Source organism: Adiantum capillus-veneris, chromosome 19 (assembly GCF_014529385.1).
Source record: "Adiantum capillus-veneris isolate H3 chromosome 19, ASM1452938v2, whole genome shotgun sequence".
Lineage (NCBI taxonomy): Eukaryota > Viridiplantae > Streptophyta > Polypodiopsida > Polypodiales > Pteridaceae > Adiantum > Adiantum capillus-veneris.
The window spans coordinates 71,681,215-71,701,735 of record NC_140949.1 but is presented as its reverse complement, the minus strand read 5'-3'; the positions used below and the strand labels follow the sequence as shown (position 1 = coordinate 71,701,735).

The following is a 20,521-nucleotide window of genomic DNA, read 5'->3' as shown; positions in this document are numbered from 1 at the left end:
GCCTTAACAAAGTCTATCTTTGAGCAGCTTCAATACGCATTTACGCCCGTTGCTTTTGACATATCTCTAATGACTTCAGGTTCATTATCGAACATGGTCAAGCAGTCTATTGTACAGATTGCGAAGATTTTTCAGGATCTAAAAAATCCTGAAATCATTACTTTGCCGGCGTAGCTATTCGCATACAACTTGTGCAACAGTTGTATACTGAGTTCAAGAGCAAGGGAAAGTTGGAAAGAGCAACAAAGCACACGAGAGTGGAAGTCATCTCTTCCGATGCTAATGCAGAGCCAGTGACTACGGCTAGAATAGAGTCTCCTGCTAGTGCCACTCTCGCTCTTGATCAGTCTCAGCTCCCCCCTGTATTACGTCTCTTGCCAGAAAGTGCAATCTTCAACATACAGGCTCCGCAGCTGGAAGAAGGGAGGTGAGAAAACGTGAAGCGTGTAGGTGTCACACACCCTGCATTTAAAGAGCCACTGTATGCGTCGAAAATCTTCAAAGTCCACTTGCATGGACCCACAATGGATCAACACGTTAAGGACGAAGCCACAGCTTTGGACATCGCTCATCGCGGCATTATTTATCCACTTGCCATGGTCCGCCACATACAGCGTCCAATGCTCATTTCACGTTTTTGGAATGGCAGCCATATAGAGCAGTGGATAAGAGAGTGCACTTCAGATGGCAGTCAACCTGCCATTCGCGATTATGTAACCACAGAAGGAACAATAGAGTTATTCCAAAATAACATTTTGCAGGTAATAAACGCTCTTCTTTAGACCCTGAAGTATCTACATGCGCACGACTATCTCCACAATGATCTTCACTCCCGCAACATGATGCTTTTGTTTGGACAGAAGGAGGTCTATGCAGGCATTGTGGATTGGGGGTCATGTACAAAGACCAGAACAACGGCATGCTTTCCTCCTCTCCGCAACTTGCAAATAGAAACTAGAAAACAGAACGAGAGAGATTTTCCATGGGCTGCCCCAGAATGCATATCTACTAATCGCCCTCCTTGGAATAAAGCCATGGATATCTACTTCATGTGTCATACTTGTAAATGACTCTTGAAGTGCATGGAAGTACTACAAGAGCAAAACAAAAGGGATTTTTTAGGCAATGTACTTACCCACCTTGAGAGTGGCGAGCGAAACAATCCCTTAGCCCGACCTAACGCTTTTGATCTTTCCCTATGTCTAAACAGTGCCCATAGAGTGGGCTATGACATTGCAATGATTTCTGGTCTATGACCAACTGGTGATTGAAGTGATGAATTATTTATTATCCTCTTTAGTTGCGCTTGTAAATTATATAATTGATCAAGTTATCTTGTCTCTTTTCAACGACATGGTGATAAATATTATGCCTCTTTATTGCTGCAAGATTAAGTTATCATGTCTATTTCTTTGAAGATTTGAAAGTGATACCTGTTAACTTTACGACAAATCTCTCTCATGATGACATGTTCGCTTGATTGACATATATGGAAGAAGAACTTAACCACGCTGAAGCACAAGCCATCCACAAAGAAGAGAGAGAGCGTTATGGCCAGGAGAAAGATCTCGAAGCTATTGCACGGATTGAAGAGGATGAGTCTGGGTTGCAAGGAGAGCCTCTCAGCCTTAAGGAGTGCAGGAAGCTGTGTCCAAGCCACTTTGTGTGCCAACATTTATTTCGAATCAGCGGCAATGCAAAGGAATCAGCTCCTGTAAAGCTATCAAATTTGTAGCACAAAGGACTCGCACGAGTGTTGCTACGAAGATTCATATGTCGAGAGAGAGTTATGCCAAACAACAACCAAATGGCACTACTTTATACAGCAATGCTATGTTCACGATGTCCTTGGAAGACGCGTGGATTGGTCAGACCGCCCCAAGAACTCTGGCGTTGGGCATGGTCGGATTGCAAAGAAAGTGGCTGCAAGTCACGCCAATAATCCAATGCCTCCATGCAAACGGCCCATAGTTCTGCTTCCCAAAGAATCAGAGACACTCGTTGCATTGGCAAGCCAAGGGAAAGATCTTGCAAGCCAAGGAGAGACACCTGATATTTTGCGCGGTAGAATCCTTGAGCTTGAGATAGAGCTATCAGAGGCCCAAGCCAAGCTGCAACAATATGAAACACTCTACGGACCATTGCCAAATCAGGCTGGTCCTTCGCACCAAGGACCTCCAGGCCCATCTCCTACGCGTGAAAGTGCTGAGTTTGACATAGACGAACTACTCAATGATCAGACTCAATCTTTGGGTTGAGCACTTCGCTCACTTTACCCCTATCTATTTTGGCAAAGGGCTACAGTTTTTGTAATCACAGCTCATTATTTATCCCCTCAGCTGGCCATTTTTGTATTCTTGATCAAACAAATTGTATTGTATTGTATCTAACTATAATTATGACTCTTATTGCAAAAGTAACTTGAGAGAGAGAGAGAGAGAGAGAGAGAGAGAGAGAGGTGAACATGTTGTAGTGTAAAATGGCTGTGCCATAATTTTCACATACTCACAGTGAGCAAAACTTATAGACCTTAAGTCATACATCTTCATCTCCATCAAACACATCAATCATATCATCTATTTCATCCATATCAGAGCATTTTGAAGCTATCTCCCGTTCCGTATCATCGTCATCGTCTACTTCCGCAGCTATAGCTTCATGGGTTTGAAAAACACCATAGTGCTTTTGTACTGCTCTTGTCGCAATGTTCACCGGCTTATGAATAAGTCTCATGTTGTAGAAAACATAAACCAAATCAGCAGCACGTTGAGGATGAAGCAGGTTTCATTTCTTAGTATGCATAAAGTCAAAAGCCGATCAGTTCCTCTCACAGCTTCCACTTGATGCTGCAATAGATAGAACCCTAACAGCAATGTGTTGCAGCTCCACTTTCTCCCCACCATACTTCTTCCACCATAGAGGCGCACTTGTGTGTGCTATGGCATCTATATGCCATGGATCCTGGAACATGCCAGTTCTATTAGCATAATCAACTCGCTGATGAAAGCAGTCTTCCCATCCTCTTGTCCTAATAGTTGTGAGCACACTGTTTGGAAGTCACTCATGACTTCTTTATTGACCGATTGTTGGTGCATTTGAAATTTAGGATCTAATACAAATGTAGCACCATGCAATGGCGTATGCAATTGCACCCATCGCTTATTGGCAGCTGTGATTATGGAAGCTTTGTCCTTTGCATCAAAGCCAACATGCTCTCTTACTTTGTGCAATGCCTCTGACATATACCAATAGACTCGACCAAAGACAAAAGAGTCTTTGTCGACTATTTGTAAAAGATCTACAAATGGTTTGGCCAGGATGACAGTTCTCTCTACATTGTGCCAAAAAACTTGTGAGTTCACAAGTTGTACACACCTTGTAGCTGCCTCTTGATAGCTAGGATACTTGTTGAGCCATGCATCCCAGCATCTATCAGCTAGTGTTTCAATAAATGCAGGCTTCACTTCTTGCAAGGTGGCAAGAACATAATATGCAGTTGCAAACCTTGTCGCACAAAATATCTGCTAAGTTTTGTTGGGTGATTTTAATCGAAAAAGAGCATACAAAAATTGATGCTCTCTAATAAATTTCACCACATGATTAGCATCCAGCAACGTTTGTTTTATGACGGCCGTTTTTCCAATGTCTTTTAATAGCAAATTAAGAGTATGCGCGGCACATGGCACCCAAGTAATTTCTGGGTACTTAACTCGGATAGCCCTTCTTGCAGTCTTGTAATTGGATGCATTATCTGTGACAATTGCAGTCACATTCACATTCTTTGGTCCATGTTGCTAAATTGGCTTTATCTGACAGAAAAATAATTCTAAATGAATTATTGGATTTATAAGTGAGGGTTTTCTCGCTTGGAACACCAAGAAACTAATTCTAAATGAATTATTGGAATTTTAAGTGAGAGGGTTTTTCTCACTGGAGACATCCTAGTACAGAGTATTCGTGGTGCGTCATTCAGAGTAATGACGGGAGCACTGTGAACGGGAATATCTGTAAGGCCACCAAGAACGGGTACTTCTGATGCGTCACATCGGACGGGTGATATGGAGCATCGGGAAGAAGTATCCGACCATCCGGAATGGACATCTCTGATGCGTCATAGGATGGGTGACATAGAGCATCGTGAAGGGGATTGTACCGTAAGTTCGGTAGGAAGGACTAGGTGATGGGTATTCCTGATGCGTCACAAGGTGGGTGACAGGTGCATCGGAAAGGGGATATCTATAGTCGAGAGGAAATCCGAACTGGAAAGAGGAATAGGCGTAAAGACGCAAGCACAAGAATAAAGATGGGATCTGAGAAGCTTTTCTTAAAAAGTGGAATATTTTAACGAGTTTTCCGGGAAGAGCCAACGCTTTCCCGCGAGGAATCTATGTTTGCATTGCATTCGTGCATGTGGTTGCATCCAGGGACGCCTGGGAAGTGCTGTGAAAGCATTGTTTTAAACTTATAAGGTTTTATTGAGTTTTTGGGCAGGTTCATACCAATTTTAAAAATATGCCGGCCGTCCACTTAATAAGTGGGCAGCCACTTAGAAAATAAAGCAACAAAACCAGCCCTAGCGAATTCTCTCTCCCTATTTCGGGTAGAAAAAAAAAAAAAAAAAAAACGGCCGCGATCTCTCCGCGAGCAGCTATTCGTGCTGTGGTGAAGGAGTTATAAAAGCACCACATGCCCTCACTGAAGGGAGGTGGCCAGCACTAGCAAGAGAAGACTCTGCCGCCAGAAGACGCGAGAGACCGCGAGACTACGAAGCACGGAAGTCGCTTTTCTCGCGCAAGAGCGACAGGTACCTATTGTGGATTCGCCATACGAATTGTTGTCGTGTGTTTGTGTGTGTGTTTGCAGGTACTTCATCGTGAAGGAGAAGCGAGAAGGCTTCGGCCTACGCTTGGGAATTCCGGAAACGGAATTCGGAAATTGTCTGCGGAGTCTCAACTCCGAGTACAGACGGAAAAAGGATTGAGAGCTTGTCTCTCGGATTTCCCTTGCGGGAAGGAACGACCATCGAGTCAGAGATTTAGAACAGAGGGGTTTTCTCCGGTTCTTGTGCTTGTAAAAAGATTCTCCCTAATAAAGAATACTCTTTAAGGGCGGGGACCAACCCATCTTCTGGTCCCCAGTACTGTGTCGATCTTCTCACTTTATCTCTCTCTCTCTCTCTCTATCTATTTCTCTCTATATCCTCTGGCTTCAATATTAAGTGATAAATTTTATTTATTCGAGTATATTTTATATTGCTATGCGCTCCCGTTTGTGACAGTGGTATCAGAGCATGGTCTCCTCTCTTTCTCTGTAAAGGAGGACGACTCTGGGAAGATACGGGAAGAAGCCATGACAAGCCAAGAGAGAAGTAAGCAGGCGGAACCCTAAGTCCTGCAAGGAAAAGCTCGCAGAGTTGGATTTTTTTTTTCTCTCTCTGCAAGAAGTCGACACAAGGCTTGGGATTCTCTGAGAAGGCGACAAGAGCATGATGGTCAAGAACCTAGAGGATCCAAGGAGCGGAATGCTCGAGATTCTTCAGAATCCAGAAAATATCCATGAACGTCAATCCAGAACTATAGCCATGAAATCCCGTCATTCCGGGAAGGATATGAAGAAGGTCTCTAGACCTAGGAACACTTCCAATCAATTTTGATACTTTTGACGGAAGGGAAGATGCCCTGAAAGTTACCGCATTGATTCGACAAGTTTGAAGTTTCCTTTGCAAATGGCAATTTTTGAAAGAGCGTCGAAGATGAGGCATGTGATTAAACACCTCAAGGGGATTGCAAGTACTTATTGGTATACCAAAGCTCTGCAAGGAACTTACAACAAGACTTGGATTCAATTCAAGGTTGAATTTTTTGACAAATTTTTTTCTCTATGCTTTGAAGAAGGCATCCAAGAAGATTGGGATCGGTTTGCCCAATAGGAACACGAGTGAGTCAAAGCAAGTAGTGGTTCACTCTTGCCAAGGTAGGTCCATTCTTGATCCTCTCTGAGGAAGGAAAGATGAACAAATTTAACGAAGGACTTTTGCCCGAATTTTGTAAACCCATCTGCAAGATACTTTGCAGCAGATGGTGGAGTCAGCAATAAAAGCTGAAAGTGTACACCTTGATGTACATAGAATACAATCCCCGCAGTGGGACGAGAACCATTGAACACAGAAAGTTTGGAGTAAGGGAATTCAATCTAACTCCTGAGTTCTTGAATAGAAGACCCTCGAACTTTAAGTGAGAGGGCAGGTTTTGAATCAAAGTTACATCTTTGAGGAAATCATAAAGTGCATTGTGCTTGTTTGCTCTTTTGCACAAGATATGGTTATGTCTAACCGCGACTACCACTCTCGAGTGTTTATGAGAGTAGGATCAAACTGAAACATTGTTTTCTAAGATGAATTGGTTTGCTCAACTAGCCGGAAGGTCAACTATTGATCTGGTATCCGGTAATTCTCGAATAGATTACTTGCTACTGTGGGTTACCGGGGAACGTCCCCTAGCCCCCGTTCCGGCGTGGGGGGCAGTTCCCTTCCCGAACGTTCCGGAACGTCCCGGAATGTCTGACGTTCCGGGTGGCCAATGCAAACCGGAACGGCCGTTCCGGAACGTTCCGGAACGCCCTCGGACCGTTCCGGAATGCCCCTGGAACGGCCAACGGCTACAAACAAATTTGGCAAAAATTGAAAAAATTGATGTAAATGTTTGGGCTTCTTTTGAAAGTGTGCAAGGCCTCAAGGACTCATAAAATGCACCCCCCTCCCCCTTTCTCTTCACAAGCTAATCCTCAAGGCTCAAGCTCTCTCCCTCTCACTCTCAAGATCTCTCCCTCTCAAGACTCACTCTCTCAAGGCTCAAGGCTTCAAGCCTTCAAGCTCTCTTCCTCTCCCTCCCACTCTCTCAAATCTCTCCCTCTTCATCTCACTCTCTCTCTCTCTCTCTCTCTCTCTCTCATCATCTAATCATAGCAAGGTTGAATGGTCTTCAAAACAAGTTTTTTGTGAGTATTAGAGTCAAAGCACTCTAATACTCCTTGTATTTAAACACAAGGAGCTAAAAATTGCACTATTAGGGTGTTTTTTATACCTCCCGTTCTGCGACGTTCCCGTTCTGGACCCCTAGCCGTTCCCCCGTTCCGCGGGGATCCCGTTGCCGTTCCCGTTCCGCGTTCCGGGTAACTATGGCTTGAATACTCTTTAAGCCACATCCCCTACCCGGTAAGGGAAGATATGGTAGTGCTTTTCGCACAAGTAAATGAACACTCTGTTTACGAGGGAAGGAACAAGCGACGACTACGGCCTGTGCTTGACGAATCCAAGGATTAAAATCCTAGATTATTTGATGAGCGGGCTTTGCTCTAAGATCGAGCCAAGGGATCGTCAAGTTGAGCGTCTTCGCTCTAAGGATTTTACGAAGGGAAGGTAATTTCCCAGGTTCACCGAAACTCTAACACAGCGTAAGAATTATGTACACTTTTGAGTACATGGATAACACACAAAGATGCAGACCTATGCCAAGGAACTGGACGAGAGTTTGTTATACTCTCTTGAGCGACAGGGAGCATCGGGAAGAAGTATTCGACCATCTGCGAACGGACATCTCTGATGCGTCATAGGATGGGTGACATAGAGCATCGTGAAGGGATTGTACCGTAAGTTCGGTAGGAAGGACTAGGTGATGGGTATTCCTGATGCGTCACAAGGTGGGTGACGGGTGCATCGGAATAGGCGTAAAGACGCAAGCACAAGAATAAAGATGGGTTTTGAGAAGCTTTTCTTAAAAAGTGGAATATTTTAACGAGTTTTCCGGGAAGAGCAAACGCTTTCCCACGAGGAATCTATGTTTGCATTGCATTCGTGCATGTGGTTGCATCCAGGGACGCATGGGAAGTGCTGTGAAAGCGTTCTTTTTAACTTATAAGGTTTTATTGAGTTTTTGGGCAGGTTCAGACCAATTTTAAAAATATGCCGGCCGTCCACTTAATAAGTGGGCAGCCACTTAGAAAATAAAGCAACAAAACCAGCCAGCGAATTCTCTCTCCCTATTTCGGGTAGAACAGAAAAAAAAAAAGGCCGCGATCTCTCCGCGAGCAGCTATTCGTGCTGTGGTGAAGGAGCTATAAAAGCACCACATGTCCTCACTGAAGGGAGGTGGCCAGCACCAGCAAGAGAAGACTCTGCCGCCAGAAGACGCGAGAGATCGCGAGACTACGAAGCACGGAAGTCACTTTTCTCGCGCAAGAGCGACAGGTACCTATTGTGGATTCGCCATACGAATTGTTGTCGTGTGTTTGCGTGTGTGTTTGCAGGTACTTCATCGTGAAGGAGAAGCGAGAAGGCTTCGGCCTACGCTTGGGAATTGCGGAAACGGAATTAAAAAATTGTCTGCGGAGTCTCAACTCTGAGTACAGACGGAAAAAGGATTGAGAGCTTGTCTCTCGGATTTCCCTTACGGGAAGGAACGACCGTCGAGTCAGAGATTTAGAGCGGAGGGGTTTTCTCCGGTTCTTGTGCTTGTAAAAAGATTCTCCCTAATAAAGAATACTCTTTAAGAGGGGGGACCAACCCATCTTCTGGTCCCCAATACTGTGTCGATCTTCTCACTTTATCTCTCTCTCTCTCTATATCTATTTCTCTCTATATCCTCTGGCTTCAATATTAAGTGATAAATTTTATTTATCCGAGTATATTTTATATTGCTATGCGCTCCCGTTTGTGACAGTCCACCTGCCTTTGCTATGGCATGCTCATATATGCTTGCTAGATAATCACTAGTCATCTCTTTTAAAGAGGTGTCAATGGCTTCTACGAACATAGACCCTCTAAGATTGATAAGCATCACATTGATGAGCGGCTTCTTCTGATAGTTGGTCCATCCATCCAACGCTATCGTGCAACCATATGCAGGAACAAACTCCACCACCGTGTGCTTGAGGATGGCTTCAGTACTGTCTTTCACTTTATCTATAGATACTCTGTGCGCATCTTATTATAATCAGGAAGCACAAACCCTTTTTTGGCCGTGCTCATTAAAGCATCTTGAAATATGGGGTTGCGCATAGCATTGAATGATATACCACACGCCACAAAATCTTGCGTCCATTTCAAGTGCAACTCAAGCAACCATTGCTTATCTATCGCTTCCTATAGCGTTTGTCCATTGGATGATGCTTTACTAACTTTAGTTGAGCTAGGATTTGCTGTTGCTAACGTTGAAGCATGTCTGTGAAAAGGAGTTGATCGGGGATGGTGATCATTTGCTTTCGTAGGCACATGCTCTGTCCTCTCATTGACAAGACATTTCAACATCCATTGCAGTTTGTTGTCACAAACGGGAGCGCATAACAATATAAATTATACTTGGATAAATAGAATTTATCACTTAATATTGAAGTCAGAGGATATAGAGAGAAATAGATAGAGAGAGAGATAGAGAGTGAGAAGATTGACACAGTACTGGGGACCAGAAGATGGGTTGGTCCCCTCCCTTAAAGAGAATTCTTTATTAGGGAGAATCTTTTTACAAGCACAAGAACCGGAGAAAACCCCTCCGTTCTAAATCTCTGACTTGATGGTCGTTCCTTCCCGTAAGGGAAATCCGAGAGACGAGCTCTCAATCCTTTTTCCGTATGTACTCGGAGTTGAGACTCTGCAGACAATTTCCGAATTCCGTTTCCGGAATTCCCAAGCGTAGGCCGAAGCCTTCTCGCTTCTCCTTCGCGATAAAGTACCTGCAAACACACACGCAAACACACGACAACAATTCGTATGGCGAATCCACAATAGATACCTGTCGCTCTTGCGCGGGAAAAGCGACTTCCGTGCTTCGTAGTCTCGCGATCTGTTGCGTCTTCTGGCGGTAGAGTCTTCTCTTGCTGGTGTTGGTAACTTTCTTTTAGTGAGGGCATGTGATGCTTTTATAGCTCCTTGGCCACGGCATAAATAGCTGCTCGCGTAGAGATCGCGGCCATTTTTTTTTTCTTTTTTTTCTGTTCTACCCGAAATAGGGAGAGAGAATTCGTTGGCTGGTTTTGTTGCTTTATTTTCTAAGTGGCTGCCCACTTATTAAGTGGACGGCCGGCATATTTTAAAATTGGTCTGAACCTGCCCAAAAACTCAATAAAACCTTATAAGTTTAAAACAATGCTTTTTCAAAACACTTCCCAGGCGTCCCTGGATGCAACCACATGCACGAATGCAATGCAAACATAGATTCCTCGCGGGAAAGCATCTGCTCTTCCCGGAAAACTCGTTAAAATATTCCGCTTTTTAAGAAAAGCTTCTCAGAACCCATCTTTATTCTTGTGCTTGCGTCTTTACGCGTATTCCTCTTTTCCAGTTCGGATTTCCTCTCGACTATGGATATCCCCTTTCCGATGCACCCGTTACCCACCTTGTGACGCATCAGGAATATCCATCACCTAGTCCTTTCCTACCGAACTTACGGTACAATCCCCTTCACGATGCTCTATGTCACCCATCCTATGACGCATCAGAGATGTTCGTTCCCGGATGGTCGGATACTTCTTCCCGATGCTCCCTGTCACCCATCCGATGTGACGCATCAGAAGTACCTGTTCTTGGCGGCCTTACAGATATTCCCGTTCACAGTGTTCCCGTCATTACTTTGAATGACACACCAAGAATACTCTGTACTCGGTTGTCTCCAGTGAGAAAAACCCTCTCACTTAAAATTCCAATAATTCATTTAGAATTATTTTTCTTGTTAGATAAAGCCAATTTAGCAACATCCCTCTCACTTATAAACAGTTGTCCTCAACTGTAGAGGTCCAACTGAACTGCCGGGGAGAAACCGGAAAATTTCAAATCTTGTTCAATGGTGAGTTGAGCCAGTCCTTTTTCAAAAGAGAACTTAGAAATTAAATTAAACAAAAATTCAATAATTCAATACTTACCTTACCAGTTCATGTCCTTCCTCTAGTACCTCGAGGATATCCTTCACCATTCATTAAACTTACGAGCCATGTAAGAAGTCGTCATTCGCGTCTTTCCGAGAATCTGTTAACTCAATTCCAGCTTCTCAATCCCGAGAAGAATCATCCTCCTAAAAATAAATTTAGGTCTATGTCCTTGCGCATAACCTTGCGCTATTAGTCCCGAGGATATTAAACCTCTTGTGTCCTTCCACATAGGGAATGCCCAAATCATAAGAGTATTAATCTTGATGTCTTCCTTCACAAACAAAGTGTGTGATCACCTTAAGGAAGGTTCTTGTTTCGGGCCGTTGCTCAACGTAGGCGGACGGTTCCAATCCGAAGATTCCTTGAGCACGGCGCACTTCCTTCCAATCTTTTCCTCCTTGCAAGCATCAATGACGCCTTGCAAAATCTCAGGTAGATAGGATTCTAGCCATAGCATTTTCTGAACGTACGTTCAAACCCGGTTCACAATAGAGCGAACCCTCTTTGATTCTCAGGGATGTTCTCCCATATGTGGTTAAGGTAATTCTTACCATTTTAAAATGGTTGGCAAATTTTACTCTTACGAACATAATAGTTCGAATTTATTCCAACAGCGTGTAAATGTTACTTGACCTGCTCATGGAGAAACATATACCGCAACCAAAAGTTGCTACTGTAATAATAAAAGCACATAGCGTACTCAATAATCAACGACCATCAGAAAACCTCTTCTCTGTAGAGAATCCTTCTACCGAACACATCTAATTCTCGTGTCGGAATATCCTTGCGCATAAAAAGGCGCTCAAGAGAGTATAAAAAACTCTCATCCAGTTCCTTGGCATAGGTCTGCATCTTCGTGTGTTATCCATGTACCCAAAGGTGTACATAATTCTTAAGCTGTGTTAGAGTTTTGGTGAACCTGGGAAATTACCTTCCCTTCGTAAGATCCTTAGAGCGAAGACGCTCAACTTGACGATCTCTCATTAAATAACTAGGATTTCAATCCTTGGATTCCTCGAGCACAGGCCGTAGTCGTCGCTTGTTCCTTCTCTCATAAAGAGAGTGTTCATTCATTTGTGCGAAAAGCACTACCATGTCCTCCCTGACCGGGTAGGGGGTGTGGGCTTAAAGAGTATTCAAGCTTAATGAAAGCTTTTCTTTGCTTGGAATCTCGGAATGGTTCCTTCCTTTCTGCCGTCCTACTCAGGGAATGGCATCCCTGCAACGCTTTTCCGACTTTGTTTCCAGAGTCCTGTTTCTGCAGAGTAACTCCGCTTTCTTGGACACGAAGTCCTTTCCTTAGGAATTTCAACTTCCGGATCACATCTTGAGAGTCTACCTCTCTTCAATCCGTGGATCTGCTTCCCGAACTTGGGTACGAAACCCTTGGGCTGATCTGGCTCTAGTTCCTCAGAGCACTTTTATTCTGCAGAGGCTCATGCCTTCTTCTGCTCCTACTCCCTCACAAAGAGGAAGTACACCTGCAATCAAATACTTAGAGATCATAACATAAAAATCGTACCTTCAAAGTCACGACGCTCGTAACGCAACTCGGTTCTCGAAAAAGCAATTCCCCGGAAGAGATCTCTGCATAGAAAATCCTCTCTTCCAATCCTACACACAAAAGAGGTGTGTTCTCGGGTTCCTTCTCGTAAATCAGCCCCGTCTACGACGTTTATGGCCTGAAAACAGAGAAAAACAGCAGCTTGTTGCGATGAAAACACGCTCCGTAGGCACTTCTTCGCGAGGGAACTCGCGCACTGGGTCTTGACGACATCTGGTACACTTGGGGCAGCCATGGGCATCACCGGCAACGTCTTCTTTACGGCTGAAATCTGCAGCAGCATCTCCTCCTTGCAAAGATTGGTCTTCCCTTACCGGGTAGGGAGTGTTGGTTTGTAAGGTACTTAAGATTGATAAAGTTGTTCTTTGCTTGAAAGCTCAGAATGGTTCCTTCATAATTTCCTACCCGCACTAGCAGGCAATTTGTTGGAGAACTACCGGATACCAGATCAATCATGGGCCTTCCGGATGGTTAAGCAAAGCAGTTCATCGTATAAAACAATGTTCTGACTCAACCCTACTCTCATAAACACTCGAGAGTGATTGTCCTGGTTAGACGCGTGCATATGTCGCGCATAAAAGCAATACGCATTTTATGAGTTCCTCAAAGATTTAACTTTAATCAAAGATCTTCCCTCTCACTTAAAGTTTGAGGGTCAAAAATTTCAGGAGTTAGATTGAGTTCCGTTACTCCAAACTTTCTCCGGATAGCAATGTATCCTTCCAGGAGAGGTAACAGAAATTCGTTGTTTCTGTGTTCAATGGTTCTCGTCCCACTGCGGGGATTGTATTCTATGTACATCAAGGTGTACACTTTCAGCTTTTATTGATGACTCCACCATCTGTTGCAAAGTATCTTGTAGATGGGTTTACAAAATTCGGGCAAAAGTCCTTCATTAAATTTGTTCATCTTTCCTTCCTCAGAGAGGATCAAGAATGGACCTACCTTGGCAAGAGTGAACCACTACTTGCTTTGACTCACTCGTGTTCCTATTGGGCAAACCGATCCCAATCTTCTTGGATGCCTTCTTCAAAGCATAGAGGAAAAAATTTGTCAAAAAATTCAGCCTTGAATTGAATCCAAGTCTTGTTGTAAGTTCCTTGCAGAGCTTTGGTATACCACAAAGTACTTGCAATCCCCTTGAGGTGTTTAATCACATGCCTCATCTTCGACGCTCTTTCAAAAATTGCCATTTGCAAAGGAAACTTCAAACTTGTCGAATCAATGCGGTAGCTTTCGGGGCATCTTCCCTTCCGTCAAAAGTATCAAAATTGACTGGAAGTGTTCCTAGGTCTAGAGACCTTCTTCATATCCTTCCCGGAATGACGGGATTTCATGGCTATAGTTCTGGATTGACGTTCATGGATATTTTCTGGATTCTGAAGAATCTCGAGCATTCCGCTCCTTGGATTCTCTAGGTTCTTGAGCATCATGCTCTTGTCGCCTTCTCAGAGAATCCCAAGCCTTGTGTCGACTTCTTGCAGAGAGAAATTTTTTTTTTTTCCAACTCTGCGAGCTTTTCCTTCAGGACTTAGGTTTCCTCCTGCTTACTTCTCTCTTGGCTTGTCATGGCTTCTTCCCGTATCTTCCCAGAGTCGTCCTCCTTTACAGAGAAAGAGAGGAGACCATGCTCTGATACCACTGTCACAAACGGGAGCGCATAACAATATAAAATATACTCGGATAAATAGAATTTATCACTTAATATTGAAGCCAGAGGATATAGAGAGAGATAGAGAGTGAGAAGATCGACACAGTACTGGGGACCACAAGATGGGTTGGTCCCCCCCCTTACAGAGAATTCTTTATTAGGGAAAATCTTTTTACAAGCACAAGAACCGGAGAAAACCCCTCTGTTCTAAATCTCAGACTCGATGGTCGTTCCTTCCCGTAAGGGAAATCCGAGAGACGAGCTCTCAATCCTTTTTCCGTCTGTACTCGGAGTTGAGAGTCCGCAGACAATTTCCGAATTCCGTTTCCGGAATTCTCAAGCGTAGGCCGAAGCCTTCTCGCTTCTCCTTCGCGATGAAGTACCTGCAAACACACACGCAAACACACGACAACAATTCGTATGGCGAATCCGCAATAGATACCTGTCGCTCTTGCGTGGGAAAAGCGACTTCCGTGCTTCGTAGTCTCGCGATCTCTCGCGTCTTCTGGCGGCAGAGTGTTCTCTTGCTGGCGTTGGTAACTTTCTTTTAGTGAGGGCATGTGATGCTTTTATAGCTCCTTGGCCACGGCATGAATAGCTGCTCGCGTAGAGATCGCGGCCGTTTTTTTTTTTTCTTTTTTGGTTCTACCCGAAATAGGGAGAGAGAATTCGCTGGCTGGTTTTGTTGCTTTATTTTCTAAGTGGCTGCCCACTTATTAAGTGGACGGTCGGCATATTTTAAAATTGGTCTGAACCTGCCCAAAAACTCAATAAAACCTTATAAGTTTAAAACAATGCTTTTTCACAACACTTCCGAGGCGTCCCTGGATGCAACCACATGCACGAATGCAATGCAAACATAGATTCCTCGCGGGAAAGCATCCGCTCTTCCCGGAAAACTCGTTAAAATATTCCGCTTTTTAAGAAAAGCTTCTCAGAACCCATCTTTATTCTTGTGCTTGCGTCTTTACGCGTATTCCTCTTTTCCAGTTCGGATTTCCTCTCGACTATGGATATCCCCTTTCCGATGCACCCGTCACCTACCTTGTGACGCATCAGGAATACCCACCGAACTTACGGTACAATCCCCTTCACGATGCTCTATGTCACCCATCCTATGACGCATCTGAGATGTCCGTTCCCGGATGGTCGGATTCTTCTTCCGATGCTCCCTGTCACCCATCCGATGTGACGCATCAGAAGTACCCGTTCTTGGTGGCTTTATAGATATTCCCGTTCACAGTGTTCCCGTCATGACTTTGAATGACGCACCAAGAATACTCTGTACTTGGATGTCTCCAGTGAGAAAAACCCTCTCACTTAAAATTCCAATAATTCATTTAGAATTATTTTTCCTGTTAGATAAAGCCAATTTAGCAACATTGTTTGGTATTAACACTTTTCTTTTTAGCTGCAAGAATTTGCTATGCAATGCGAGCGTACTTTGGCAATCTAGCGTGAATATCTCTTGGCGGGCGTTGTACACTCGGACACATTACCAGGGATTTTAAACAAATGCTCTTTGATTCTGGTTGCATTACCACTGAACTCATGGCCGCATGTCTTGCATTTCAATCGTTATGTATTCTTTCCAGCACGCAGCTCGTGGACGTAACTCCACTCATGTACTTTCACCATGCTAACAGATAAATTTAAGCTGCCAAATCAACAAATGTACTTGTTAATTTCGAGGACAAAATTACTTCACAGCAACAAACTACACAAGCAATACTCTATTGATCAATATAGTGATCAAAATCTGTGCACATTATCAATTAATCTCGCGCTACATTATCAATTAACAATAGACAATAAGAGTCTTTGCATTCTTCAATAAACTCATGTCAATCAAATCATATTTTGATACATCACTTGAAACAAAACGTTTCAATCACATTGCACTATATCGATTCATCTAAAGTGTAAGCTTTTGGCTTTCACACATTACGATAATGGATAATTTTAATCCATTGCACTCTATCGATTTATCTAAAGTGCAAGCTTAAAGCTTTCACACATTACGATAATCGTAATATTGATCAAATCTTGCAATTGATTCTCGTTGGAAATATCAATGTATTTGAACATGAGATTCCTAAATTTTGATTCCAGTGAGAGCATAGTGTGATGGCTCTACAGGGGACAACAAAATTTCTATCTATGTTCACTTTGAGGTGAGAAATATCTGTACGTCAAAATCAAACTTATCTAAATAAAACTGATTTCGATTCTATTATATTTTGCTGACAAATAACCTCATGTGAGAGTACACTCTGCACACAACGGTAATCTCTAAATTATATCACTAATTCACTTCCACGTATCAGTAAACTGAGCATGTAGCAAGTGATTCCTAAAAAATAAACACCTTCTATGAGTGAGAGTTTGAGCTCTACACAACATACAAAAGTTTACATAATTTGATTTTAAAACAAATTATTAATAAAATTTTAACAAAACATTAAATTAGATTTAATAAAAAATTTTAAAAAATTTGAATTTTTATTTTTCAAATTATAAACAAAATTCAATTTTTTTTGTCTCCTATTGATATGGAATACCTTTTGTGAGGAACACTAGTCTCAACAAGGCGCGTTGCCAGTATATATACTTTTTTTTTTTCGATCAATACATCTTTCGATCGAAAAACTGAAAAAAAAAAATGTTGCCCGTATAATATAGGATCAGGTAAAATACGCCCGTATATGACGTATTATACGTTTCCCGTATAACGTATAATGCAACTTAGAGTATAGATCATGCTCTAGTCGAGCCAAAAAGCCCTCTTCTTTCGCCGCACTAGGCGTCGGAAGTCAATTTGTGACTGTCTGTTAGAGATGTCCCTCAAAAGCACTTCCCTCTGAAGTCTAGCTCTAGTCTAGGAGCATTCCTCATCATACCAGCTGTCCTGAGGCATGCTCCCAGAATGGCGTCTTTGCTCAAGCTGGGTGTGTGGGTATGCCTTTGCTGCTGCATCATGTAATGTCTGTGTCAGTATAGTAGTAAGCTCCTCCAGAGGTCTCCCTGGCTCCTGAGTGCATAGGCATATGTAGATCCCGTCTATGTATACAGAGTCCGTCTCCCGCGTGAAGGTGTAGCGAGTAGGGGCTGCTACCCGTGGACTGTGTGCTACACTGAACTGGAAAGAGATGGTCAACGACACAATATCATGATCCACTGCTACCTCAATAGGTCTGGACCCAACTATGAGATCCTGGATACTAGAGATGAGGCTCGATTGTGCCATGACATAATCCACTGTGCTGGCTCCATGTCTGTGTGGAAAGCATGTGAAACTTCCCGTAGCAGGAAATCTCTGTAGGCCATTCAAGATGGCCAATCCATGTGCAGTCTCCATGTCTATCAAGTGCCATCCATACTCAATATGTTCCCCATCCCGTGATAGTCTGGATAGGCCCGTCTGTGCAACATCCAGCTCTCTCAGCATCTCCTCTGAAGTATCATAAAATATTGTCTGATGATGGGCAGTTCTAGCATTGAAGTTCCCTAGAATGATAATGTCACCATCCAAAATAGAGAAAGGGGACTGTCCTCTGGGTGGTGCATATACTGACGTACTCAGGGGAAAGTAGCAAATAGCAATGTAAAAATATCTGCCAGTCTCTGCCCTCAATCTCACCCACATGTACCTAGCTTGCTCATCCCTGCGACCTATATGTATCAATGGCTGCAACTCCTCCCTGAATAACACTGCCACTCCTCCTGAGCCCCGCCCTCTGTGCTCTGATCGTGTCTCCTGTTTACAGGCTGTCTCCCATTTGTACCCACTAATGTGAGGCATAGATTGCCCAGGGGCTTGATGTATCTCAGAGTAGAAGATGATGTTTCTCCCAATAAAACTCTCCTCAAAAGCTCCCACATCAAGACGCATAGATCCATTACAATTCCAGGTAGCAACTTTGAGTGTGGTCCCATAGGCTTCACACCGTCATGTGGAGCGTGGCTCCAATATCACCACTCTTCCATCTCGGTAAAAAGCAATCTTACCTTTTTCCCTTGCCGCTCTAATCTCTGGCATTACCTTCTGCATATGGGCGACCCGTGAGAGGGTAAGGTCATCCCCGAGAAAGATGCCCGTCTTCTTAAGAGTTGGTCTCTTCTTCAAAAAGTCCTTCGCTTCCATAGAGGGAAAATGAAGGAGCTAAGCAATGGGATGGTATGGTGATATAGTTCTAATGTTTAGTTGTTTTTTGATTTGAAATTGGCTAAAGTGCAGATAACTCAAACATGTTCATCGCCTCTTTTGCATTACATGTCTGGTGAAAACATTATGTTTTTCCTCACTTTGACCGGTGTGTAAGCAAGTATGAGACATTTCTCCAAGGTCTTGAGAACTGGCAGGCATACAGGAAATGTTTTTCAGTCTTCTCTCAAGAGACTTGCTGGTACATCTTCTGTTTTATGGGTAGAACGTTTAATAGCAGAAATAGAGGATAGGGAAGGATTAATGACCTCTTCATTTTGCACTTGGGTTGAGAGATTCTCTTCATTTCACACTTGTGATCTTCACAAGAAAACAAGGAGAGTATGACCTTGAATGTGTGTTAGTTGTTCCTATATTTGTCACAGGGGTGTGTCTTTGCATATTTGTGCATGAGGCCTTTTCACTTTTTTATGTGTAGTCTATTTGGTGTTGCAGGAGCAGACTATCCAAACAGCCATTGAAGACGCAGGCTTTGATGCTACAGAAATGGAGGAGGAAGAGGTGCACGGCAGATACACGGTATGTCGGTTACAAATTAAGGGAATGACCTGTACAGCATGCTCATCATGCATAGAGTCTAGTCTTGAACAGACACATGGAGTAAAGAAAGCTGTGGTAGCTTTGGCAACAGAGGAGGCAGAAGTTCATTATGATCCTGAGATTGTCAATTACAAGATGCTTATCAAATCAGTGACAGATGCAGGCTTCGAGGCAGAGTTAATCAGTGCTGGTAATGAGAGCAACAGGATACATTTGAAGTTGGAAGGAACACACACACAAGAAGATATGGAGCTCCTTCAATCCTCCCTAATGGAGTTTTTAGGCGTAAAAAATGTTGAAACTGACCTTCAAAACAGTAAGATTGCTGTTTCATACGACCCTGATGAAACAGGTCCTAGGCGTTTCTTAGAAGTCATTGGGAAGGCAGGTTTCAAAGCAAGTTTGCAGACTGACCTAGGGGCACCAGATAGGAGCAAAGAAGTGAAAGAGTACAAGCACCAGTTTCTTTGGAGTTGTGTCCTGACAATACCTCTCTTTACTCTCTCTATGATCCTCATGTATATCCCTGCATTAAAGCACATCTTACAGTCAAAAATAATCAACATGCTTACTGTGGGTATGCTGCTTCGGTGGGTTTTGTCATCACCTGTGCAGTTTTTTTTCGGAAGAAGGTTTTATACAGGAGCTTATAATGCACTCAAACATGGTTCAACCAACATGGATGTTCTGATAGCTTTAGGAACAAATGCTGCGTATTTTTATTCTGTGTATGTTGTCATACGGGCTGCCACTTCCAATCACTTCAAAGAGATAGACGTCTTTGAGACTAGTGCTATGCTTATATCCTTCATACTGCTGGGAAAGTACCTTGAAGTTTTAGCCAAGGGTAAAACTTCAGAGGCAATTGCCAAGCTCATTGAGCTCCAACCAGAATTTGCCACTCTGCTGACACTAGATGAGAATGGAGATGTGCTTGCAGAGAAGGAGATAAGCACCCAACTTATACAGAGGAAAGATATGATCAAAATAACTCCTGGCCAAAAATTTCCAACAGATGGAGTAGTGATTTGGGGAGTCAGTTATGTAAGTGAGAGTATGATAACTGGTGAAGCCTGTCCAGTCCCAAAACACCCAGGTGACAAAATTATTGGTGGAACGTTAAATCAGAGTAGCGTCTTACATGTTCAAGCTACACATGTTGGCTCAGAGACAGCCCTTGCACAGATTGTGCGCCTCGTGAAAGCTGCTCAAATGGCCAAGGCACCTGTTCAAAAATATGCTGATAAAATTTCACGATACTTTGTGCCCTTCGTGAGTTTTCAAAACCTCCAGCTCGTGTTTAGATCAAATGTTTCCGTACATGCTTAGAGGGTGGCATTCCAGAATGATCTTTTCTTCATATTTTGTTTAGCTCACAGGTATTTCATATCACTTGCATATTACAATAAAATGCAACGAAGCTTTCCATCAAATGTGGAGTAATCTGCTTCTGAAAACATTCGTAGCATTAGGCTATCCAAAAATGTGAGTAGAGTGTTTTGGATATAGCTGTACTATAACTAGCTATTTTGAAAACAGTTTTTGCATATGTTGCTCAAATATCTGATGAAAGTAGCACCGCTTGCAAATACAATCCATTGTCCAAATTTTGCTAACAGGTATT

The 20,521-nt window shown here is 43.2% G+C and overlaps 1 protein-coding gene across 4 annotated transcripts in view; it reads left to right on the top strand.

Moving 5' to 3' along the window:
• The window catches only part of LOC147434217 (putative copper-transporting ATPase HMA5), an 85,244-nt gene that overhangs the window by 34,027 nt on the left and 30,696 nt on the right, over nucleotides 1-20,521 (top strand). For 2 of the 4 annotated variants that reach the window (XM_086490782.1, XM_086490780.1), the window contains exon 2: nucleotides 18,793-20,169. In XM_086490782.1, the coding sequence (XP_086346908.1) occupies nucleotides 18,793-20,169 (1,377 nt within the window). The remainder of the gene's footprint in view (nucleotides 1-18,792; nucleotides 20,170-20,521) is intronic. The other 2 variants (XM_086490783.1, XM_086490781.1) reach the window with 1 other exon arrangement.